The sequence below is a fragment of the Eublepharis macularius genome, chromosome 7 (genome assembly GCF_028583425.1).
Source record: "Eublepharis macularius isolate TG4126 chromosome 7, MPM_Emac_v1.0, whole genome shotgun sequence".
Taxonomy (NCBI): Eukaryota; Metazoa; Chordata; class Lepidosauria; order Squamata; family Eublepharidae; genus Eublepharis; species Eublepharis macularius.
In genome coordinates, this window is record NC_072796.1 from 20,582,000 (window position 1) to 20,603,440 (window position 21,441).

The window sequence follows — 21,441 nt, forward strand, 5'->3', positions numbered from 1 at the left end:
CGGTTGCAGGTTAATACACAGATATGCACTCTCTTTAGCAAGGGAGCGGAGATTCAATTATTTTTCAGGTCCTTTTATCTTTATTATTCTGGAATTAGAAACAGGTGCGAAGGGTCAGAGAACATGGTCAGAGTCCATGGATAATAGTACTCTGCTTATTTTTTCTACAGGAAGGTAGCTAACAAAATATTCAAAACATGTCCTTGCACTAGAAGTGTGCCACACCTTCACAGTAAATGAATATAAAGATTAAAACTCTCTTAGTAAAGTGAAGGCAGCATTCTGTACAATGGCCAGGAGGAAGCTTGATCTCTTACTAATTTGCATTCTCCTTGTTTGCAGTCTGTTGAAAAGCACAGCTTGGATATGATGTATGTTAATTGGATGTACCCTGAAGTTTCCCCAAGAAAGGTCACGGCACAAAGGCAGCCTTGTTATTTCTAGAATGTTCCTCCAAGTGAGATGTCTGTTTTTATGAAACAGTAACAGTAAAGATCTGCAAGTCAGCTGTCTCAAGATATTAGAAAGATTTGCAAGTTGAGCTTGCAATTAATAATCTATAGGTCTGAGACAGCAGTATCCATCTACTGTTAGAAGCTTGAATCTATGCTCTGATGCACACCATTAGGCAAACGTAAGATCCAATGCACAGGTGAAATTGCCTTTAGCAGGTCTGCTTGCAAATTTTGGAAGTGACCTTGTTGCATTACTGAAAACATGTCATGGCAAACTAAGAGGACTAAAGATGACAGAAGGGGAATTTAAGCCTCTCAGCTTTGTCCCTCTGGTTTTACTTAAAATGCCATTCCATGGAACCATGCTGAGGGGCTGGGGAAGTATCTCCTCCCTGACAATGTATTAATTGCACACAAACAGTCACCATTCTAGTTCCAACATCTTATACTCTAGCCTTGGGGAAGATGTCAGTAAATCCCATTAGAATCAACGGGGCTTACAAATCAGGATTTTTGAAACTGACAAGTTAATCCTACTGAAGATCATGCATTAGTGGGAAAAATTTCTGAGGAAACAGCATTCCTCCAGGCTGATTTCACTCTAAACAGGATATGGGCGATGCCCAGGCAGTTAGATAGCTCTGAATTTTCTTATAAATCTATCGGGCACAGCAGTACACAGCAGAATAGTTTCTCACTGTCGCATACGCTGATTCTTCTTTGAGGGATTCTAAATTTGGTTTAGTGCTCAGGAACAAAAGAAACATCTGATGAAACTTTGTGGCTAAGGCTGTGTGAACTAAGAAGTATGTGATCCAACTCTGACTTCTGCCTCAGCTTCACCCAGTGACCCACCCTGCCTTGCAATCTGCAATGTGGGGAATAATATTCGCGTACCTCAGCTGTACTGAGAATGTACATGAAGCATTTTGAAGACGGGGGCGTATAATTGCCATCTTCAGGACTAAACAAAATGGGTACGTCGGCTCAAACAAACTGCACAGGATATATACTTGGGATTTATTATCAGGATTAATCAGCAACATTAACATTTCCTTACAGGCTGTACTGAGTTGAAACCTGATAGGCAGAGTTGTATGGGACTCTAGAAAGTCTTGGGAAAGGTTTCTGAGCTAGCAGCAAATGAAGAGCTGCTGTTAAGACGCTAGCTTCCATTTCAGTGCCACAGTAATCAACGATTGGAGCTTCCTCTGTTTTATTGCCTCAAGAATGAGATTTTTGTTTTTCCATGCATATCGGTCTTGACAGCTCCTCAGAACCTGACTTGCATGCGGAAGTGCATCTGTTTCGTAGCGTTGTTCTGTAAGCTGGTCTTTAGCATCCATTTCGCTTTCATCCGCTGAAGGTACTGCATGTCACGCTCACGAACCAGCGCTGCACCTGAATTAAAAAAGAGAGCCAGAGGTCAACATCTCACCAGAAGGAAGACGGAATCTTACAAGGAGCAAAGCGTCTGGTCCTCTTTATATTGTGAGATGGGAAATGTGTGAAGTTTTTTCCAACGACGAAGAGTGTAAACATTTGGCAACTATCCTACATCAATGAGATCCAGTGTTTTGGAACTTCAAATGGATCAACATAATTGCCTTTAGCTGGATCAGATCACTTATACAGTCCAGCGCTCTGCTTCCAGAAGCAGCCAGCCAGCCGCCTAGGGATATCCCCAAAGAATATCATAGCTATATATTTAAATACTCCCGTGCACTTGGAGAAAGTAAGAATACCTGGTCAAGCTTTCAGGACTGAAAGTACTGGCAGTGGAAAGTGCCATTAAGTCACAGGTGACCTTGTACACAAGTGGTTTGCCACTGCCTGCCTCTAATTAGCGATCTTGGACTTCCTTGGTGGTCTCCCGTCCAAATACTAATCAAGATCGACCCTGCTTAGCTTCCGAGGTCTGACAAGTTGAGCTAGCCTGGGACATCCAAGTCAGGGCCTGATATTACTAGACAGAGACTAAAACATTCTAAAGATAACATGAAATCAAGAGTTCTCCATTCTTTAGAAACATGGTAGCACATTATGTAGAAGGAGACACAATACATCTGCCAGTGCTGGGTAATTACTGTGTTTGGGTACTTCTGTAGAACTCCTGCACTTAGGGTCAGAAAGACTCCTCCCCAGAGCTAGAAACAGCAACATATTAATTTGGTTTGCCTACCTGTGCTGCCAGTCCAGCCGAGGGCTTTATACTGCTGCAATACTCTGCCCACTGTCTGTTTGTTTTTACCAACAGCCAATGCTCGTGAGGAACCAAACCTCTGTTTGTAGTATCTCATCAAGGAACGGTGACCGATCCTGGCACCTTTGGAAGAAAGAACGTTTGAATATTAAGCAGCAGCTGTAGTGGAGCAACTGCCAAGACTAGCTGGGATAACGTGGCCAATACCCTGGAAGAATACATGACTGTGCAAATCTGACGTCTCCCACAGGCATGGAAACAGCGGTACATTCACTCAACAGTAAAGAGAAGCAGCAACATAATACCTGCCACTTGCAAAAGCAACACATAGAAGCATGGAACGTTCTTAAAAGGTGACAAACAGAGGACAGTTTCGCCACCAGAGAGAATCTACAAGAATTAAGATAAACCCCAGTTATGAACCACTTCTGAAGACGCAGGGAAAAGGAGGCCCTGTGCATTAACCACAACAAATGCACCTCACAGAAACCAGCATTCCAGCACTGCAATTTCTCCTCCACTTGCTCCTATAATGTGTAGAAATATATGTGGAAAAACAAATACTTGAATGCAGGGCTTTTTTTCTGGGAAAAGAGGTGGTGGGACTCAGTGGGTTGCCCTCAGAGAAAATGGTCACATGGCTGGTGGCCTCGCCCCCTGATCTCCAGACAGAGGGGAGTTGAGATTGCCCTCTGCGCTGCTTGGCGGCGCGGAGGGCAATCTAAACTCCCCTCTGTCTGGAGATCATGGGGCGGGGCCACCAGCCATGTGACCATTTTCAAGAGGTTCCGGAACTCCATTCCACCACGTTCCAGCTGAAAAAAAACCCTGCTTGAATGTCATAACGTGGTATATCATCTCCTGCTGTAATCTGTAGAAAATTCAACATGGTAATGTTTTTGGCAGCGGGCTCATCTTGAGCGCAACATGCAATGCTGGGGTGGGGGAAGATCTATGCACAGTTACATTCACCATTAAGTGTCAGGGGCATTATAGATGACCACCTAGAATCTATTGTACTAGTATAGAAAGCAGCCAAGGCCTATTTTCTTACTAAAGAGCAGGGGTTGAAACTTCATGCCGGATTTAACTGAGCTCAGGGATTTCACGAAGAATTGGTTGCTTACCTAGTGGCCACCTGTAAATTCATATTGATGGGCCTTGCACCTGTGTAAAGTTTTGAAACTTCTAGAGCTAGTTTTTAGGTTAAAAAGTCCTCTCTCCTCAAACATGCAGGTCAGACTGCTCATGACATGGGGGAGGGTGCGGGGAATCAGTCTTTCAGTTTCTTCCAAAGATGAGTATCATCATCATCATCATCATCATCATCATCATCATCATCATCGATTTATATACTGCCTTTCTGGACAACTTAACGCCCACTCAGAGCAGTTTACAACGTATGTCATTATTATCCCCACAACAAAACACCCTGTGAGGTGGGTGAGGCTGAGAGAGCTCCAGAGAACTGTGACTGACCCAAGGTCACCCAGCTTGCTGCAACACATTGAAGTCTTCTGTTGTGGAAAAGGTGGGTGGGTCATGTGACTGCACAGATGACCACTCAAAGAACAAGTCACAGGGTAAGCAGCCTGTCTACTTCTTTGGGAATCTCTGTGCATTACAACGGTGAGCATAGACTAGCAAGCTGATCTACCTGGAGGTGGGTGCAGGTGTATCTAGAAGACATTGAGCACGGCTGTGCTGAAGAACACATCTGCTGATGCTCAGGTATCAAGGACACAATGCCTCATGAAGGAGGAGGCTGATCCTGCTCTACAGAGCTTCTATGGCAACAGCGCCGGTAGAATGTGCTCTGAGCATCTCAGAAAGACGCTGGAAGGCCAGATCATGAGACAGCCTGTGACCTGGTACCTGAACTACGATGTAGACATTGTGTTCTCTCTTTGGGTCTCAGTAGCAAACAAAGAGGCCAGCGTGTTTCTTAAATGAGACAGATCTGTCCAGCTAAAATGACTGTGCTCTCCAAGCATCTGAAGAATGCAGGGCCCTCTCATCTTCTAACAGATCAAACAGCTTGCCATCAAGATGGATGAAGACAAGTTGAACATCACCCACAGTGGAGCATTACAAGGCCCTTGAAAAACTGCTTCACCAATGGTTGTGTGAAAAATGAGCAACATTGAATGACAAACCATGGGGGACTTTTGAGTGATAATCTTGGAGCAGGGGCTCTAGGACATGGGACAGCTGAATAGGGCCTACCCTGGTGGCTGACACAACGATGGTAGTGTTTCCACTTGTAGGATCATCTGCTTGTAAACCAAGGGAGCCTTTGTCAATCTGGACTAATTAGGATGCAGTTTATGGAGTCCCCATTTTCCCAATGACCTTGGGTATAAGGAGGGAAACTGGCACCCCTTTCACTGAAGGAGGCAGCGTCTCATGAAGATGCTCCAATGTCTGCCTTGAAACAGAATGTCGGACACTTGTAGGAAAGAACTCAACCTGTGGCATGCCCCAGCAAAGGAGTATCAGTGTAGGTTGTTGTCACTTTTAGACCACTTGTGGCCAACTGTTCTTGACTGATGAAATCTGCGAGGGTGTTGTCTTCACTTGTCACACAGGTGGTGACTGCTGGAATGTAATAACTGAGGCATCTCTACCACAGGCATTAGGGTAGATGCTTCCAGGTGACACAATGCTACCGTGCTTGTTTATGTAGTAGATGGTAGTTGTTTTATCTGTGGCCACCTGCACTTTTTTGCCCTGTAACCTGAGGAGAAAGACACAAACTGAGTTGCTGATGGCCAGGAACAACATGTAGTCAATACGGAGTTGTCTTTTCTGTGGTGACAACAACTGATTGCACGACTGACACAGTGGCCATCCCATCCCCATAATGAAGCATTCATAGTGTCACTTAAGGGGATGGTGGAACACAAGGGGCCCCCACTGATGCAACTGGCAATAGTGAGTCCTTCAGAGGAGAGTATTCAGCACAGCTGATGGAATTCACAGAGATTTTTCTTCTAAGTCTCACAAGGACTAGAAATTGTGGTTGAGCCAAACAATGGAGAGATCTTATCCTCCACCTAACAAACTGGACAACAGCAGATACTGCCACAAGCCCAGCAGCAACTGGATCTTTCTAGCTGTGGAGGGTGGTGCTGCTGCATGAAGGAATGAACTAGGCATATAACAGTGGAGGAAGGCTATGTCAGGGATAAGGTCTAGGGCTGCCCCGGAAACTAAATGAGACTTCTCCCCATTAACATGTAGGCCCAGGATGGCTAAGGTATGTAGTTATCCACATGTGATCAAGAAGGGAGGTGGAGCTGTGAGGAGCCATACAGGGAATGACAGCTATCATTTGATGGTGTAGATGTGCTACTACCAGTGACATGCAGTCAACGAACATCCATGGAACGGTGGACAAGTTAAAGGGCAGCATGTTGTGCTGGTAGTAGGCATCTCCCACAGCAAAACAGAGGAATATATGTTGTGGTTGGTTTGAGGTATCTTTGAGGCTTATAGTAATGAACCACATTCTGAACTTCTTGGTTCTAATGCAGCCACTGACCTCTTCACACAGAGGATGGGATTAAGATCTCTGTCCTGGACTAAAACCCTGGTCCCCTTTGGGAGGATGGTAAGCCATCTTTCAGTATAAGGAAATCCATTTTAAGGGAAAGGGTGGAGTTGGGGTGGAGAGTACACTGAAAGAATTAAAATAAACTCTTTGGCAGATGACGGCAAAGACCCAGCTTCTCACTGTTCCCACACTACAAAACTTCAATGAAGTCATGAGACTGTTAGCTTTGTAATTCTTTACACAATCTTTAAAAGAGTGATAGGCTGAAAAATTGTGGTTTATCACCTTGTATGTAACTTTTATTGAACTTAAGCCAGTATACAAGCTAACAGACAGCCTATCCTCAAGGCACTATGATCATTTTCAACACCCTTTGATATCAACCCCTATTTCCATTCGTATTTACACCCCCAATCAAGGAGTCCTTGCATGCTGAGGAACTTCAGGTACAGGGGGCAACAGTGCACATGCTGGTCTCAGGACTGATAGAGGCAAGTTGAATTCTTTTATACTTTTATTACTGGGAACTCAGTAATCCTGATTGGCCTTATGCAAGAACCACTTGGTCACTGATCTTCCCTAGCAGCTCAGCAATTTCAGAAAGGTTCTCCTTGGACATTGCCTGATCTCTGACCAGTAGAGCTTCTCCCTGGTGAAATGTCCACTGATCTTTTCCTGAACATTCTGTGTGTGCAGAAAGTGGTGGTTCAGCTTCATGCTGTGTTGATGTTCACCCTTCCTTTTACCTTTGACCTTGAACAGAGTACTCTGCACGTGCTCAACTCACATACACAGGGGTTTCAACAGAACAGAGCATAGTAACATGAGGCAGAGCAGGGCTGCAAAAATAGCTAAACTACGGCTAACAAAACAACGGGAAAGTTGACGAAAATGTCAAAAATTCTGCTTGGAATCTCCAGGCGGCTTGGCATGTCGAAATGCAGACTACAGTTTGGAGGAGAATGAACCTGTATGATGTCACAGGGAAGGACTCGTGAGCTAAACAATGACCTGAAGAGAGGCAGGACTCTCTGTCTTGATGTGAGTAGCCTGTCCACTGTTTCTACATTTGCATCTTATGTGCGCCGGTTAAGGCTCAGGGAGCGTGCGAGGCGCTTGAGTTTTGCCATCTTCTCTAGAGTTTCATCGGTCTTGTTACTAAATAGGCCTTCTCCCTCAAAAGGCAAGTCCTCTATCTTGGCTTTGGCATCTGGGGGGAAAGACGATGAGCGCAGCCATGCATGACGCCTCAGCGACGGCTGCAGCCAAGGACTTTGAACCGCAGTCAACAACGTGTCGGGAGGCAGCAATTTGCTGTTTCGACAGCATAAGGGCTTCATCTTTGACGCTCATGGCCATCTGCTTTACATCCTCTGGGAGATGGTCCAATGCTGGGGATATCTTTTCCCAGAGGAAACGCTGGAAGCTGCCCATACAGGCCATGTGGTTGGCGATTTTCAGAGATGTAGAAGCTAAAGCATAGACTTTTTTGCCCATGCCATCCAATTTCCTGCCTTCCTTATCACTGGGTACAGACAGGGATGCTTGTCTTCCTCTGCGTGGAGAAAACTCCACCACCATGGAGTTTGGGGAAGGATGGGTGAAAAGAAAGTCACATTCCTTTTGCTGTACCCGATAGAGATGATCAAGTCTTTTGGAAGTTGGTGGAACGGCAGCTGGTTTGCCCCATGACTCCTTCACTACATCCAGGAGTGTTGGGAGCATTGGTAATGCCACAGAAGTTTCCAAGTCCGCAATCAGTCTAAGGATTGGGTCTTTACTCAGCGGGGATTGTTGTTTTACCTGCAATCCCAACGAATTGCCCATACGAATCAACTGTTCCTCAGTGGGATACAGAGCCCGAGCAAAGATGGCAGGATGATTTGGTGAAAATTCCAGGGCTTTGTTGGAGTCATCTGAGTCACTGGCAGGATCTTCCATTTTAGAATGTGAAGAAGATGCCAAAGTGTCGTGTTGGAACCAAGGCAAAGTTCCTTCGGAAGGAAGCAGCTTAGTCGAAGGTGGAAGAGTTGTGCCGACAGGCTGTGCAAGCGGTCTTGGGATCGGTGGCTGTATGACCACTGAAGCTGAAGGCTGTAGTGCTGATTCTGATGGAGGTGCAGTGGAGGCTGCTGGTGGGCAAGACACAGTAGCTGAAGGTGCCAATGGTCGAGGTGGTAAGTTCAGGTCCCAGGAAGAGCATTGACATGCCTGGTGCGCTGGGTGATGCTGGCTGGACATGGTGGAGTATTGCTCCCAGTCCCTGCCACAGTGTCCTTTGTGTTCCCAATGGTAAGGAGCATACCGGGGTGAACGGGGTCGGAATCGACACCAGGGATCTTGTTTCAACTCACAGTACCGGGATCGATGATGCTGTGTCCAGGAGTCTGGCAAGAAGCCCCTAAAAGAACCTCGGTACTGAGAGCGTGCTCTGTCTTGTGGTGAAGAGAAACTGCAGGGGCTGCAAGGGGTGGGAAAGGAACGGGTGGGGCAGGTGGCTGGGTGGGGGCATGGGGAGAAAGAAAGATCGTGAGGATGGATGAGTGAAGAGTGCAGGGGGAGGAGAAACTGGAGCTGAAGCAAGATGAAGGGAAGTAGAGGGGAGGAAAGGGGGTTTCTCCTCCCCTATGAGTTTTCACAGATTCTACTTCCCCTGTCTTGTTCTTTCAAAAGTTGTGGGGAGGCAGGTAAGGGACTTCTTCCCCTAAGCGTGTTCATCTCAATCAGGGAAACGTGATTAACAAAGAAAACTAACCAATAACCTTTCAGAAAAGGAAGATTTGTACAGATTTGACTCCAAAACCATACATGCAGTGGAATTTACAGTTATTATTCTCATTTGGCATCTGCTGTTGCAAGTCAAATATGTAAATCAAAGAGGGAGGGGAAGTAATCTGATGTCTTTGTCCTTTTCCTTTTAAGTTTACCTCTTCCGTCTAATAGCTGTACTGGGAATAACAGAAGGAAAATTCTAAGACACGCTCAGAAGTGTACCCCAGTGAAATTATAAAGACTTGCTTATGAGTAAATATGGTTCAGATTAGATGGCAAGCCTTTACAGAACACATGATAACCAGGCAATGATGTAGGCCAGTTATTTTTAGAAGAGACCAAGGCCCTCACTGGTAATTAGTTTTGATGGAGGGACAGGGTAGATGTGGGATCCCAAACATTCCTCTCTCAAAGAGCATTGGCAAGAGCATCTACTCCTTTCCACATCATCCCCACTTTCTTCGTGGATTTGCAAATGAATGGTTAAGCCAACATTCCTTCAAGGTCAGATGTGACCTGGGAGTTGCCAGTTGCTGATCCTTGGACTAGCAGTAAAAGCTGGGAAGGACCTGGGAAAGGAAGGTATATCCTCCCCCCACAGAAAGCGGGCACAGGTATCTCTACGCCATTATGGACAAACAGGCAGCCGGAAAGGTTAGGGCTCCAACACTTCAATGAGATAACATGGTACAAATTCATACAGAGCATGACTGAGTTGGACCCACAGATTTTCAAACTTGGAGAGAAGACTTACCAGCCTTTCTAATACTATGAGACAAGCACACCTGGGTGATTTTATTTAAATATACTTACCGGATGGTAAAATTAACTCCATAGATTCATCATCATACTCTATGTTCTTCTCTGATGGCAGTTCTTTAGACATTTCCGCATCCTCTCCTTCCTGATAATCAGGGTAGCTACTCCTATGAACAAGGAATAGCAAGATCTCACATCAGAAAAAATGAGGTTTCCTGTTAAAGCCCACACTCTCAACTTCACTAGCATTCTGTGTCACATGTACACTGGTCAGTGGGAAGTCCAAGACGCTGGTGAAAGACTCTGGCAAGTGATATCCCACAACGCCGTAATGACATGCTTATATACACAAGCAACATCCACAATGCTGTGAATTATCTAAAGAAAATCACCAGGCAGTCTACAAAATAAAAAAACCTAATAAAAACATATAGCGGTTGCCAACTAAAACCCTGCTAGATTATAAAAACGTAAGCCACTGCCACTGGTCAGTTTAAAATGAATCCAACAGTTTCCAGGCTAAAAGCACATTATAAAAATGGCATTAAAATATCAACCCCTTAATTTGTACTTTGAATGAAACTTAATTCTGAAATCTCTCAATATGCTTAAAGCTGATCTTCACATTCATAGAAGTCATACGATAGAGTCCATTTAGGATCGTATCATTTTGGTCTGCAGCTTCTAAGGAAACAGAGCACCCTCCTACACTGAATTCCTGCATTCTGAAGATTAAAGAGATGTTCCACCTGGGTGTTATTTTTTGACATACAGGAAGCTGTGTGTGAATGCGCATCTACAAGATAACGCGAGTAATGAGAATGCAGTGAACATGAAGAAGAAATCCATTGCACCACGGCACCCACCCACTCCCATTTCTATCACAGGACAAGAAGCAACATAACTGACACTATCATCATAGTTTTGACTTCACAACAGACCCACAACAATAATCCAGGAGTACTGCTGGTGGAAGCTGTCAACTGTTCAGCCTGTGTCAAAACCAGTCTTTGAAAAAGGCTCAAGCTAAACAGGTGATGCTGACTTTTCAGTGAAGTCCCCAATTAATCCAATGGTCATGTCTGAATTGGAAGATCTCTTACCTATCAGTACAGATGCAACATGACAAAGACCCTAGAAGAGTGCAGGGTGGATAAAAATGAATGCTTTTTCAAAAATAAAAAATAGGATTTTTAAAATTAAATTGAATTTTTTTTAATAAAATGTTTTTTGAGGAAAAGTCAATCTAAAGATATTTTTCTGTCTGGGCTACATTATAGTCCAAAGGTTATCATTCGTTTTTATTTATGTAGCATGAGGTTGTATATTCATGCAATGTTTAAATTTTTTGGTAAACGAATTCTATTAATCTATTCACAATGTCATGCTCTTCCACAGGGGCAGTTTTTCTATTTAGAAGATATTATCACAGATCCTTAGTTTTACAGTTCTCAAAACTGAATTTGTGTCTGTAGAGATCACGTCTCTTCTTCACAGCAAAAAGGTTATAAAATAAACATATACAGCTGAGAAAAAGACCTTAATCCCGTTGTTTCTTTGCAAATCTTTGTATACAGAACCAACCCCTTACCTCTTAAGTGCTAAGTTTCAAGAAATTCAATAAATAGAAGATTGCTGGAAGTAGAATAGATCTGCGCAAGAAGCTAAGTGTGAGGAGTCTTTATGTAGAAAACCATGATTTAAATCTAGTTTTAATGACTGGTGATATAAATTATGATTTAAATTGATTCGATTTAAATCAAATCCACTCTGGAAGAGTGTGGTCTTTAAGCAAGAAAATTGTTGGCTGGAGAAATTGTTAATACCCAAGTACTACTGGTGAATTCAATTCTAAGAGGACGAGAGATACTAGGCAACTGACTACAGTAATAGTGCTGTACTGCCAGCCTCAAAGCTTTAAAACTTCCTCTGGATGTGAATATACTGTTTGTAATTACCTTCTTTTCCATTGCTTGTCTGTCTTGTAAACATTTACGTCATTATAACCCATTTTTTCCCCAAATGGGGACCTCAGGTGGCTTACATAGTCCTAATCGCTTCCATTTATCCTCACAACAACCCTGCGAGGTAGATTATACTGAAAGTGTAAGACTGGCCCAAGGTCACCCAGAAAGCTTCCATGGCAGAGTGGGGATTCAAATCTAGTTCTCCCAGATCCTAGCCCAACACTCTAATCACTGCACCATACTAGCTCTCACATGACAGCAACATGTCATAAGCATGACAGTGTAAGGAGTGATTTTTAAAACACTAAAGCACAGAAATCTGCAAGATGTGCACAGTGGGTTCCACAATCTGAGATCTTACTCTATACTCATATTAACAAGATCAGAACATGTAAGGGAGCGGTGACCAGCAGGCACTTAGAAACTTCACCCACATTGGATGTCAGCCACCTGATACTAAATACTTGCATGGCAAATCTAGCACTACAGGTCCAATATACTGTTAAATTTCTCTTTATGAAATTCCAAACTCGCCCATGCACCTCCCATACACTCCAATAAGGTTTATGAAAGAGAAATGTCCAGTCAACTACCCCCACCTGGCATGCAGAGAGGGGGGTATTTTATTTGTCAATCAATTCATAGAGAATTTTTTGCACAGGAAGTTACTTATCTAAATATTGCTCTGTCGTACGGTCCAGGCCAACTGAACTTCCGGAAGTACTTCTCCCTGTTGTCCTCCACCCTTCCTACCCCCATCAACTGGATCAAATCTAATCCCTATCCTAATTGGCCCAGCGTCATCTCTAGCCAAGTTTCCCACTGCTGTAAACAGGGCTTGAACACTGTTTAAACAAATCGAAAATAAAGGGATACTAGACCTTCATAGAAGCAGTCAGTGAATCCGTCCCCAAGAAACTTTCCAAAGACTGGATGAATTACTTTGGGAAGCCATTACGAGCCACTGCTTTTCAAAGGGCCCAACGTGCCACGTGCTTTTGCAGGTCTCCAGTCCCACACCTCTCCAGTGATGCACGTGATGCTATGTGGGCAGGCTGGCAGGCGACTACTCCTTACACTTTCATCATTATTGTAAAGGACGGAAGCAACCACACAATCCTGACCATCAACGTGGTATTTGTTTGTACAAGTGACCAGAGTAGTGCAACAGAGAGACATTTCAAAGCAACTTCATGTTTTTACTGGCAAAAGTGTAAACTTTTTTTATCTATAAAATACCTGGCAGCTATCATTTCCCACCTGAAATCATAGAAGTCTGCAAACTCCAGGGCAGCATCTCCTTCAGTGAAGAGCTTGCAATGGCTTTTGTCATTCATATGCGCCTGCACAGACTCTGTGGTGTAGAAGGACTTCCCCTTCTCGTTGCACCAGAGGCAGACCTTGCCGATCCCAACCTTCTCTCCTTCAAGTTGTAAGGGGGAGAAGCATTACAGCTGGACTTTACACCAAATTCAAAGTGCCACCAGCTTTGTAACATTCTACAGTTCAACGTTTTTCCTCATGTGAAGGACTGAAGTAAAAACAAGCAAGTCTTGATACATGAACATCTCTTATTCTGGGTACATATCAGTGGAAATGTCTACATGAAAAGATTAATTCAAATAATGGAATAATGTATTCATACAAGTTATACTGCCTCCCATGGAAGTTTCCAGTTGGCCATCAGGGATGGCCTCAAACAGCATCATGTGAGAGTTTTGATGCCAAGGGATGTCTCCCACATGCATTATTCATCAATTGTTGACAAGTGTAGAATTTCATCAAGTAATAAGAGATCAAGTGATATATACGCCTGTGTGAATAAACTCGAGTTGCTTCCACTGTCAAAACTCTCTCATGCTGCTGCTGACCCAGCATCGTCTTCTGTTAGGTATTTTGATAAAAACCAGTATGGTTTTTTACTTCCCACAAACTAGCCCGTGTGGGAATGCAGGAACACTGGAAAATATGCCAGGAAATAGCCAACATTTTATATTTGCACAACTGTCTACTGTGACCAACACAGCATCCATTAATTGAAAAAAGATTGAGATGTGTTCCAGAACTATGTATGTCCCAGGCTACTGTCAAGACATTTCACCAGGAAACAAGAGAAATAGGGGAGTGAAAAATGCGTATCTCCAGCCAGTATTATCATTTAAGAGACCTTATGCTGACAACCTGACTGGATAACACACTGAGACTGCAATCCTAGGAACACTTAACTAGGAGAGAGTCCTGCTAAATAAAGTAGGACTGTGATGCACTAGTTCCAGCTCTGCCTCTCCTGGGGTACAGGCAATGAGAGCTGGCAGAATGTTGGGGCTGATGACAGTTGAAAAATCCATTAAGGCGGTTACAGGGGGAGAAGGTTCTGAAGCTGCTAAGAGATCAGCAGAAATATAGCTGGCTGTGGAGACCTGTTCTCATACATAGTAACCATCCACTGTTTTTTAAAGTGTAGAGTTACAAGTTCAACTGTTAACAACAGAAGGGACCTTTGACTCTAAAAAACGTATGTCCTGAAAATCTTGTTGGTCTCTAAGGCCCACGGAACTCAAATCCTGCAGCAGACCAACATGGCTACCTGCCTGAAACTATCTTAATAACAGTGTATCTATGTGTTTGAATAATATCTTGTAAATAAAAGTTTTCTTTTTTTTCTGTTTGAACCCTGGTTGGCTTGAAGGTGGTGACTGAGGAAAAATAACACACACACGAACATTAAGCATTCTGGTCATGACCAATGGACCAGGTTCATTAAATGGGCAGTAGTTGGGTGAGTGGTGGTGAATATAGGAAGCTGGCAGCCTGTCCGGTGCAGCCTCTGGAAAGGAGAGGGGACCCTGTCTATATTTGGGCTAGGGACTGCCCTTAACTACCTGGGAAGCCCCAAGCCTGTATAGGGAGGTTTATGATGGGTGGCAGTGTGCAAGGGGGTCACAAGGACTTCCTTCTGAACCATCACATGCAGGACTGGGCTGCAAGCATCCCATCCTAAGCCTTGCCTCTGAATAGGATCATTACTAAGCCTTACAAAAAGACTGTTGCTTTAAGTCCCCACTGGGGGGGGGGGAAAGCGAGTTATAACTAAAATCCTACATCAAAGGGGCCATAGCGTCAAAATTGCAGGAGGTCATAGCCCCTCTCTATACTGCCTTGGTCAGGCCGCACCTGGAGTATTGTGTGCAGTTCTGGAGGCCTCACTTCAAAAAGGATGTGGACAAAATCGAGAGGGTGCAGAGGAGAGCGACGAGAATTATCAGGAGTCTGGAGACTGAGCCCTACGAGGAAAGGCTGAGGGCCTTGGGAATGTTTAGTTTGGAGAAGAGGAGGTTGAGGGGGGACATGATTGCTCTCTTTAAATATTTGAAAGGCTGTCATTTGGAGGAGGGCAAGGAGCTGTTCCAGTTGGCAGCAGAGGATAGGACCCGAAGCAATGGGCTTAAATTACATGCACAAAGGTACCGGCTGGATATTAGGAAAAACTTTTTCACGGTCAGAGTAGTTCAAAGGTGGAATCAGCTGCCTAGGGAGGTGGTGAGCTCCCCTTCACTGGCAGTTTTCAAGAAGAGGCTGGATGAATATTTGTCAGAGATGCTTTAAGCTGATCCTGCACTGGGCAGGGGGTTGGACTAGATGGTCTGTATGGCCCCTTCCAACTCTATGATTCTGTGGTTTCATCTGAATGCCTTGGGAATATGATACCAGTGCCTTTCCACTGTGTTATATCTTTCTCTGCAGTCTTCCCTGTCCTGGTGTTCATAACTGGCAATAACACCAGGACTAATGGAGGATTCCTAAAGCCCCGTGCTGTGCCTATTGGGTGAGTGTGCATTGCGGGTCTTAAACCAATTCCTTCTGTTTTGCTCCTGCTCATCCTGTTGCTCAATGCAGTCTCCGCACATTTCGGAGCACTGACCCCACCATACATTTCAGAACAAGTGTGCATTGCAGACATCAAGTTTAAAAGTGCTACATACGGATACTTTCTAACGCTGAGTTTAATGCTGCATTATTCTCTCAAAACTGACATGGTTACGGGTAGCAAAACTCTCATAGACTTACCTAAGTACTTAATCAGCCCTCTGAGATCCACAAGATACTCTATATCTGGAATAAAGAAACTGTGGTCCTTTGTCATATGGGCCACGTTTTTCATGAGGGAACTGGAGTGGTGGGAGCAGAACAAGCAGTTTGTCACTGGGATCGCATCAGCGCTGAGATGGCTTTGTCCAGCCGCACTCTCTTCGACTTCCTTGTCATTTCCTTCCATCTGCTCTTCTTCAGATTCTACGTCTTCATCCGAATTGACATCTTCCCAGCCTGTCAAATCAAATTATAGCAAAAGGATCAAGTCGGCTTTTCCACACTAAAAAAAGAGACGTGAGCTCTATTATATATGCACGATAACAATTCAATGCACCCAGCTCGTGAGTAATCTTAAAAACAAGCACAGAGCCCAACAGCTGCTAGAATGAAGACCCCAGGGAGCTCTTTAACTGGGTGACACAGTTAACAAGGATGCTGACAAACTGGCAAGAGTTTCCAGGACAGCTGCAGAGGTCGCTAGCAAATCTAGAAGACAGACATTTAAGGAGAGGATAAAGGAGTGAGATATGTGCAGTTGTGACCAGTTTTCTAGGGGCTGGCCATCACTCTACAGGATATTTCCTGTCACACAATTTTCCTACCTACCCCACTGAACCAGAGTTCTCAGTGGGAAATCACAAACTGTCTGTGGAGATAAAATCTGGACCTGAACACAGAACCACCGAAACTTGCATCAGTAACTGAGGCAAACTGACAGGCATGGGACAGTTTATTCTTTATTCAGAAAGAAAAACGCAACTGAGAGAAATATTGAGAGTTAAGCAGGCGTTATGGGATGTTAGGCATCACACAGCACATTCCTAAGGAAAACAGTCTCTCAGGCAAGTTTAACACATTTCAAATATAGCCCTCTGCTGTAACTGAGTTACATGGCAGACTCAGTGAACCTCCCTGAAATAAAGTAATCTTTTTGTTTACAACTTCCTGGACAGGGGATTTTTACCAAAGACCTGATATCTCCACAGATTTTTATTTAATGCTTCGGCTAAACTAACCCTTTTCTCCCTTTCACAACTTCCAAAGTTTAACTCTCAAAACCTAACGGACACTCCAACGGTCATATCTGAAATGGTCTCCCATCCCACAGCTCCTACTGGCTGGTTCAGAGCACTGCTCTGATTGGCTCCGCTGTTGCCAGGGGACACTTCTGCATTCTACCTGCCACAGCAGTATTGGGGAAAAAATGACAATGGGGGAGGGGTGCATGTATGGCATTTTTCACCTATTGCAAGGATAGGATCAAACCAGAGGGACGTCAAAGTAAAGATAAAAACAGTTTAACTACAAAAAGAGGAGCCAATAGAGCCAGCTTTCCTTATCCCATAGTGAGTGTCTACCTACAAGCAATAAGAAACTTGATCACACAAAATCTTATTCACATGTGAATAATGTCTTTTATAGGTATTTAACCTCTTACTGCCTACTTATGTATTTTAGGATGTATTAATATATTTATTCACCGAACACTTTAAACTGGCATTTTAGGAATATTTATGGAGGTTGACGACTATGGAAACTTCTGAGCTGTTAGATAAATATTAATACTGTATATTTTTTCCTTTGAATTCTGATTTGTGAATAAGATAGTGTGATCAAGTTTCTTATTGCTTGTAGACTATTGCTTGTAGAATCCCCCCCCCCCCATTTCTGTGGTTCTCCCATAGGGCGGCTATGAAGCATGCTCTCTGATATGCACAAAAAAGGGGGGGCCTCACCCAGGAATACTTAAGAGGTAGTGTGAGCTACCATTGGGTGGAATTACTGGGAACGAAACTAGATAATATAATGTGATTTCGATGAAAGACTGATGCAAATCAGGCATCAGTTTTGAGATGGTAAATCCACCACCCATCTGAAGCTCTTGTTAAGACATTGGGTCAATCAGTAGGAAGCAGAGCTTCTCAGCACATGGATTTCCTAGGGTGTGCACAGTTTCCACACCACCCAAAATATTCTGGCAGCGGCATGGAAACTCTCCGAGCAACAGAGAAATCCACATAGCAAGTTGAAGGTGGATAGGTCCCTAATGACTCCTCCCACCTGACTGTTGAAAAAGGTTTTCAGTGCCCAGTCCTGAATCTTTCTACCAAAAAGATTCTCACTCCTCACATCCAGTGTGGTGCAGCAGTTACAGTGTCTGAGCAGAATCTGGGAGCACCAGGTTCAAATCCACATTCCACCGTGGAAGCTTGCTGGGTGACTTTGGAACAGTCACTCGCTCACAGCCCTAATCCTCACAGGGTTGTTGTGAGGACAAAACCTAAGTCACTTTGGGTCCTCAGTGGAGAGACTGGAAGCGTATACATGAAATAAGTAAGTAAATCCATCCATCCATCCATCCATTACCTTCCTCCATGTCCTCCTCCTCCTCCTGCCCTTCATCCTCAGACTCCCTTGCCAGCTTCTTGACCTGCTGTTCAAACCAATGAACCCGTGGAGGCTTCTCCGCACGCTCTCTGTTCTGTTGCGAGCTGCTGCTTTCTGCAGCGACTGGAGAGCCAGCAGTGTTGCTAGCCAACCCAGAAGTCTTCTTCGGTGAGGATGACGGCTGGGCTTTGATGGCCTGCTGGATAGCAGCGTTCATGGCATCCTTGTCAACATTCTCTTGAGTCAGTCCTTTCTCGAGGTTCTTCTCATTCATGAGCTCCACCTTTTTGCTGACTGCTTGGACGGCTTTCTTTTCGAGCTCCAAGTGCTTCTTGGACTTCAGGTGGTTCTCGTAGGCATTGAAGTTGGAAAACCGCTTGCTGCAAGCCGTGCAGTAAGTGGCAGTGGCCTTGTTCTGCTCCTCCAGCCCTGCTCTTTGGGCCAGAACCCTCTCCTGGAAGTTCTCAGCTGTGACTGGAGGCATATCCGCAACCTTCCGCTTCAAGTTATACCTGTGCCAGTCGGTCTTGTAGTGGGCACGTTGGACATCAGCATCTTTGAAAGCCACACGGCAAGCAATGCAGGTATAAGATGCCATGCCTGAAAAGGAAGGACAGCAAATATGCTAAAGGAAGTCAGACAGGGAGGGGAAAAGACCCTGGAAATGTAGCTTAAGGTAATTATCCCTGAAACAAAATACAGGAAAATGTCACATATATTCTGCAAAACTCTGTGGTAGAAGTCATTTACAATGCAAAAACTATTTAGCAAAATCTAGCCAAAGTTTGTCCTGTTGATTTATCCAGAAGTGATCATGTCTGCATAATTTGATCCACCAAACTGCAACGCAGCCCCGTTATAACAGCCCATCAAAATTTTGATACGGTTTTGGTTTTGCTTCTCACCAAGTACTTGAAAAAAGTAGAGGGGAGATGGGGGAGATCAAGCACCAAAATATAGAACTGTGGTGGTTATGCTTTATTTGTTGGGTCACAAGTTATGCAGGCCTGGAACACACAAGCCTAAATCGAAGACTGAAAAGAGATGTACACTGACACAATAAAAATCCAATCAATAGCTGAACACTAAAAGACTGTTAGTCAAATATTAATCCATACTGATATTCTAATCAACAAGACACATTCAGTTTTCCTTAAGGTCTCCCAAACAGAGCTTCCACCAGGCCATACCACTGCTGCTACGGGCCGACATGGTCAAATACTCCTTGTCATGCCTCAGGTGGGGTGAGCCACCTTACGCTGCCACCACTCTGGGATTTAGGGTCCCTTGGGAAGGCCCAGTGTACCCTCCCAACCCTTCTGACCTCCATAGCTTGGCCAATAAACAGGCACGAGGACCCAGCAGAGTAACAACAAACAAAAGGGTTTATTTACAAGGAGGTCAGTTAATATCAAACAAGCAAACAAGGTGCATTAGCAACAATACACGGGTGAAAGCAAAACAAACCAAAGGCCCTAGCGCGACTGAACTCACTGTCCCTCTGTCTGCCAGGCCTGTCTTCTCGCCCTACCTGGATGAGGGCCTCTCCCCCTAGCAGAAACCTCTTCCGGCCTGCTCTCAGGGAGAAAAGAACCCAGGCTTTCTCCCTCCCAGACTTATATAGCACCAGCCCCGTGTTCTGATTGGCCCCAAAGGGCACCAACCGGCCCAGGGGCTCCTGGGAATCATAGGCAGGCCTACTCCCAGTGCTAACAGGCTTCTGAGGCCTGGCTAGGCCTTCCTGGCACAGCCAGATCATGACACTCCTCCATGCAAGTGTTTTCTCCATATAGAAAATTAGTGTTATGTTCTTCCTTTCTGATATGCCACTTTTCTGTATTTAGAGATCTAGAGATGGTATGGAACACCGTCTCATCATGGGAGGCCTCTCCTGCACTGGGCAAACCCAGGTACAGGTTTACTTCTTTAACAATTATTTGTGAGAACAAGCAACCAATGGACGTGGTGAAAAATAGAACACGCAAGTTGTACATCCACATTTCAGAGTTTAGTTTCTACTCAACAGCACTGTTTAGATCTCCTTACAGTTTAATACCGGTTTGCCCGCAAGTTCCCTGCCCACAATTCAATGCATGGGCGTGAACATGGGCAGACCCCAATGATATTTTTTTTAAAAAAGCAGATAAAGTTTTCTTGAACATTCATATCCAGAGAAACAGGGGAACTTTTCTCTGTAGCCCATTTTATTTTTCCGTACTGGTTTCACGATGGCAGAGAGCCAATCCTGCAGGCAGCCGCCTCCAGCTTCCCCAGCAGGCCTTTGCTTCAACCCAGTGGCGGTGGAGGCACCCTCCCCAGGCCCTGACTCCAAGAATTCATCACGGCAAAATGCACTTAAAGAGCATATGAGCAATCTGTAGATGCCAAAATGAAAGAAATGTATTAATAGTCAAGACTGAAGGGAGAATTTTTTTAGAGGAAGCAATCATTACAGTAAGTTCCAGAGTCAGCAAACGGGAGATCGGGGGGGGGGGGGGCTCTAGAAACGGTTCGGTGTCTTCCTGGTGAGCTTCCAGAGAAGCAGTGCTTCCTAGTGGATAGAGCGCTGGACCGAAAAGAGGGGCAATTCCCGTCCCTCGGACCTCCACAGCGCCACGGAGGCTGCCGGGAGGCCTCGGCCTGGTCCCTCCGCCGCAGCCTCGCCAGGATAAGGGGGGGGGCGGAAGAGCCACGTTGCGCGGCCGAAGGGCGCGCCGCCAGGCACCCGCAGCGGAGCGGGCGAGCGGCCTCAGGCTCCGCGCTTCCTCACCTGCGGGCGCAGAGGCGGCCGACTCGCTGCTCATGGGGGCGCCGGTCGCGGGCGACACGGGAGGCGAATCACGACGCCGAGAACGCACCAAGCGCCGCGCCCCACAAGCCCGTCCCCGTCGCCTCTCCCGGGAGCCGGCGGCGAGTCCGGCAAGACGCCCTCCGCGGCCGCTGCTTCCGCCTCCGCCGCCTCCCCTCTTCGCGCGGGCGCCCCCTGCTGCACCGGAGGGCGCACAGCCTTGACGCGCCGGCAGCTGGCTCAGCTCGGAAGGCTTGCAAAGCTCGGCCGGCGGCAGGATGGGAAACATTTGAGGACAGGGGGTGGAGCCTGGGGAAGGCGGAGTTTGGTGGGGCGAACGCGGTCATGCGCAGTAGAATGCCGGGGAATCTACGCCCAGGTTGAGCAAGTTTGGTGTAGTGGTGAAGAGCGGCAGGACTCTAATCTGGAGAGCCAGGTTTGCTTCCCCACTGCTTGAAGCC

At 45.4% G+C, this 21,441-nt stretch overlaps 1 protein-coding gene across 1 annotated transcript; it reads right to left on the reverse strand.

Annotated features, from left to right (window-relative positions):
* Positions 1-1,452: 1,452 nt before the first annotated feature.
* ZNF622 (zinc finger protein 622) lies at positions 1,453-21,155 on the reverse strand. Its single transcript, XM_054985069.1, has 7 exons — positions 20,963-21,155; positions 18,172-18,792; positions 15,781-16,038; positions 12,973-13,135; positions 9,800-9,912; positions 2,638-2,781; positions 1,453-1,856 (listed from the first exon to the last, which is right to left on the reverse strand). Exons 1-7 carry the CDS (start codon positions 20,994-20,996, stop codon positions 1,729-1,731), a joined length of 1,461 nt encoding a protein of 486 aa, XP_054841044.1. The 5' UTR covers positions 20,997-21,155; the 3' UTR covers positions 1,453-1,728.
* Between the last annotated feature and the right edge of the window lie 286 nt (positions 21,156-21,441).

What these genes read in the sequence shown, in the direction of transcription:
- ZNF622 (XM_054985069.1), bottom strand. Translation starts at nt 20,996, where the DNA reads ATGAGCAGCGAGTCGGCCGCCTCTGCGCCCGCAG. An exon ending in GGCCGCCTCTGCGCCCGCAG is followed by an intron (nt 18,793 to 20,962) that starts GTGAGGAAGCGC and finishes CTTCCTTTTCAG; the next exon opens with GCATGGCATCTTATACCTGC. An exon ending in GGAGGAGGACATGGAGGAAG is followed by an intron (nt 16,039 to 18,171) that starts GTAATGGATGGA and finishes TTGATTTGACAG; the next exon opens with GCTGGGAAGATGTCAATTCG.